This window comes from Zingiber officinale, chromosome 4A (genome assembly GCF_018446385.1).
Source record: "Zingiber officinale cultivar Zhangliang chromosome 4A, Zo_v1.1, whole genome shotgun sequence".
NCBI classification, from domain to species: domain Eukaryota; kingdom Viridiplantae; phylum Streptophyta; class Magnoliopsida; order Zingiberales; family Zingiberaceae; genus Zingiber; species Zingiber officinale.
Window position 1 is genome coordinate 144,862,621 of NC_055992.1, and position 4,098 is coordinate 144,866,718.

The 4,098-nt window shown below is 37.2% G+C and overlaps 1 protein-coding gene across 1 annotated transcript; it reads right to left on the bottom strand.

The window, feature by feature from the left end:
- Window positions 1–1,844: 1,844 nt before the first annotated feature.
- LOC121972895 lies at window positions 1,845–3,271 on the bottom strand (the record flags this gene model as incomplete). Its single annotated transcript, XM_042524512.1, has 2 exons — window positions 2,351–3,271; window positions 1,845–2,243 (listed from the first exon to the last, which is right to left on the bottom strand). Coding segments are annotated over exons 1-2 (1,206 nt in total), but the record flags the coding sequence as incomplete, so codon positions are not given.
- Window positions 3,272–4,098: the final 827 nt, after the last annotated feature.

Here is a 4,098-nt window from a genome sequence, read left to right on the forward strand (position 1 = left end):
TCTGCTATAGCAACTTGAGGGAAAAATGCTTTCTTTAAATCAAATGCTTTAAGTTCATACGGGAATTCCTCGTAAGTTCATGGAATGTTGTTATCTCAGTGCATGCTACTTCATAAATCAAATGCTTTCTTTAATTTCTTAATGGTCGAATTCTGTTGCAACATACTAGAACTCACCAAATAAAGAGTTACTACTATCAACCCTGTCCAGAACCCAGTCTAATAACACAATAAAGCAACCTTGCAATCATCCAAGCCATATGCCTAACCTATACATTTTATTTCCTTTTTTTAAGAGATTCACAGCAGTAACTTCAGAAACAACACTTTTCACAGCATGCTTCAAATTCAAGAATGCAGAGATACGAAACTATGAAACTCTACACGAACAGAGCATGCTCATCAAGGTCACCACAGAAACATCTAACTTGAAAGCTGCAGTACCAATTCCAAAGCTTGAATGGATCAACTCACTTGCTTAAACTTAACTAATCTTTTTCTTTCTTCCTTTAACCTCACGAATCCATACTACTTAAAGGAATGCACTTACAAAACTTTATAACCAATCCTCTAACATGAACCTCAAAGCTGTGTAAACATACCAACACTAGAAATCTACAGTACTTAAAGCTTCTAACATCTCAAGAACAACTGTAAACGTTGTTAGATCTGTAGCTCTCATATAATTGACTCCATGCTCAATTTGAGTATTTACAAGGATCTAAAACCATTTCAAGCTTACTGTCGAGCAACAACTAAAACTGCAAAGCTAATTATAATCCACAACTCCAAATCCATTCAATGAGACATAACAGAATCGAACAGGATCTGACATAGTTAAAAAATCAAAACCTTATAGCCTAAAATCATGCTCCATTCAATCCTTGCAGAATTTAACAGAACAACTTCAAGATCATTACAACTACAACAGATTCCGAAATCTACAAAGTCCTACATGAACCGATCATGCCTACTAAGGTAACAAACAGCAAAGGTTTGAGTCAAAACCTGGGAATACTAATTACAAAGCTTTGAAGGAAATCTAATCCACCTGCTTGAACTAAACTAACCCTTCCCTTTCTTTCTTTAGGGTTCACGACAGCAAACAAAAACAAGTTTCTTCATGGCAAAACCCAAGAAAACAAGAAAACACCAAAGCAAAAATCGGAGCAACTCTTACCGTAGGTGAGTAGCAACTTACCATGATTCTTGAATTCAAACCGAAGGAGAGACCTCTAGGGTTCGTGGAGAAACTTCAAATTTCAACCCTTCCTCGTGCCCACGAGCTCTCTTCGACGAGGAGACCTCGAATCTGTAAAGAACAGACGGAGAGAAGTGCTCGCCGGCCGCCGGAGACGAAGCCCTAGCTTCGTTTTCGCCCGAGAAGGAAACGCCGTCGCGAGAGGAGAAGGAAAAAGAAGAGGGTTTTCGGGAAAAAGAAAACTTAATTCTCTTCTTATAACTAGGGTTTTGATTATAACTATAGCTTATATATTGGTCTCTGCCAGTGTTGTTAGAGGCGCGAGGCGCACTGAGGCGCAAAAAGCTCCTAGAGCCCGAGGCGCGCGCCTCTTGAACATGAGGTTGATGATTACCAGACTATTGCCACACTCATATACTATGTCAAATATGATAACTATTAATATTCCACACACATCAATATCAAATATAACAAGCAAAACAACACCATGATAAAATTAATAAAAGTTTCAAACTTTCAAATTTCAACTTTCTAATTTAAACTAACAAAGTCCATCAAAACAAGCGTAATAAGTCAAATTAATCATCAAGCTCAAGATCATCCTCATTATATTCTTCTTCTTCGTTATCTTCATCTTCTTCAAATTCAATTTCTTCTTCATCTCTAAATCTTAGAGATGAGTGTCTCATAGAGGAAGATGCATTTCCCTTCTCGACTTGTTTAGGCCTAGCATTTGAACTAGAGGTCATGGTTGCAATATTTTTTCCTCTAGTACAATATTCAGGCTCTTCAGCTCCACTAGCCCTAGCAACGACATCCCATGTCAAGTCATCACCTTCAAAAACCAACTCATCTTCTTCATTATCACTTTCTCCATCCATTCTACCCATCAACCATTCATTACTATCATCAATATCTGTCAAAGAGATGGGGTCAATCTTATCACGTGCATCATACCGAAGCTTTAAGGCACGATTGTATTTCACAAATACCAAATCATTTAAGCGCTGCTGAGCTAGCCTATTTCTTTTTTTGCTGTGAATCTACAAAATATCAAAAATCACAATAAGTATAATAAAATATCAAAGAATATTTTCTACTTATAAAAGTAGCACACTAATAGTATCAAACATTTATATTTATTACATACCTGCTCAAATACACTCCAATTGCGCTCACAACCAGAAGCACTACAAGTGAGGCTAAGCACTTTAATAGCAAACTTTTGCAATTCTGGGGTATTTGCTCCATAGCATTCCCACCATTCTGCTGGAGATAATGCTCTTCTATGTCTAATTGCTACATTCCTCCCAAATAGCCCTTCTGCCTTTCGATATATAGAGAGTTGGGTAGTGATTTTATCTTGCTCGGCAGCGCTTGAAACCAATCTCTCCATAGTTTCAAACAAACCATTCACCACTTCTCCACAGATATTTGAATCTGTGTATGAATAAAAATATTCTGGATTCAAATAATGTCCTGCAGCATGCAGAGGCCGATGAAGTTGACATTCCCATCTCGCATCAATGATCTCAAACACTTCTTTGTATTTTTCTTCTTTCTCCTTGAAGGCCTTCATAATTGTTTCTTTTGCCCTATCCATAGCCTCATAAATATAACCCATTGCAGGTTTCCTTTCGCCATCAACCAGTCTCAGAACACGGACTAAAGAGCCATATATCTTTAAAATATGCACAATACTGCTCCAAAATCTAAGTGCCATGATGATTTTAGCTACCTTCTTCCCCGCCGCTTCTTTTGCCCATTTACTCTCTATCCAATCCTTTGAAATGAACATTTTTCTTAAATTTTGCTTCTGTAGGTGCATCCTTTCAAGAGTAAGAAAAGCAGTAGCAAATCTTGTGACACCTGCCCGACAAAGCTCTTTTTGTCTTGTGAATTGCCTCAACATATTTACTATGCCGGGGCGAACATAAATGTAAGCATTCACACTCATTGCCTTCTTCAATGTTGCTTTAAAATCAGGCAATTTCCCTATATCTTCTAAGATCAAGTCAACGCAGTGAGCAACACAAGGAGTCCAATACAAGTGTGGCCTTTTTGCTTCTAATAATTTTCCTACAAAAGAAGTTAGAAAAGTAGATAAATTTAACATATATAAGAAAAAACATATTGATAAGAAATAATTAAATAGATTCTTACCAGCAAGCACATTGTTACTTGCACTATCTGTAACAACTTGAACAACATTTACTTCTCCTACACGCTCCACAAATCGATCAAGCAATTGAAATATTTTCTCTCCAGTCTTTGCATAATCAGAAGCATCAACCGATTCGATGAAAACTGAACCTTTAGGAGAATTCACTAAAAAATTAATCAATGTTCTCTGCCTTTTGTCTGTCCACCCATCTGCCATCAAACTACAACCATACTTGGCCCATTCTGTTTCACACGACTTAATGTAATCATTTGTCACACTATCAACAGCCTTTTTTAGAAAAGGAACCCGCACCTCATGATAACTAGGTCCTTTTAGACCTATACCATATTGGCCAACCAAGTCCAACATTCTTTTGAAGCTTGAATAGTTAACGTCATTAAATGGAATTGCCGCATCATACATCCACTCAGTTATGGCCATACAAGCTTTTCCCCTCAATTCTTTCTTGTATGCCTCATTTATCGTAGATTGTCTTTCTTTACCCTTTCTACTTTCAACAATTTTTTGTACATTAGGAGCAAAATACGTATCCATTGGACCTATTTGTCTGGGCCTTTTTTGCATATTCACTGATCTAGAACTTGTACTTGTACTTATAGGTGGCACACCTTTAGCTCCAATATTATCTATATCAATATCATCACCAAGAGGGTCTACATCCTCAAAGTCCAATGTTGCAAGTTGAGAAAGACTACTTTTCTCTGCCTTTTTCT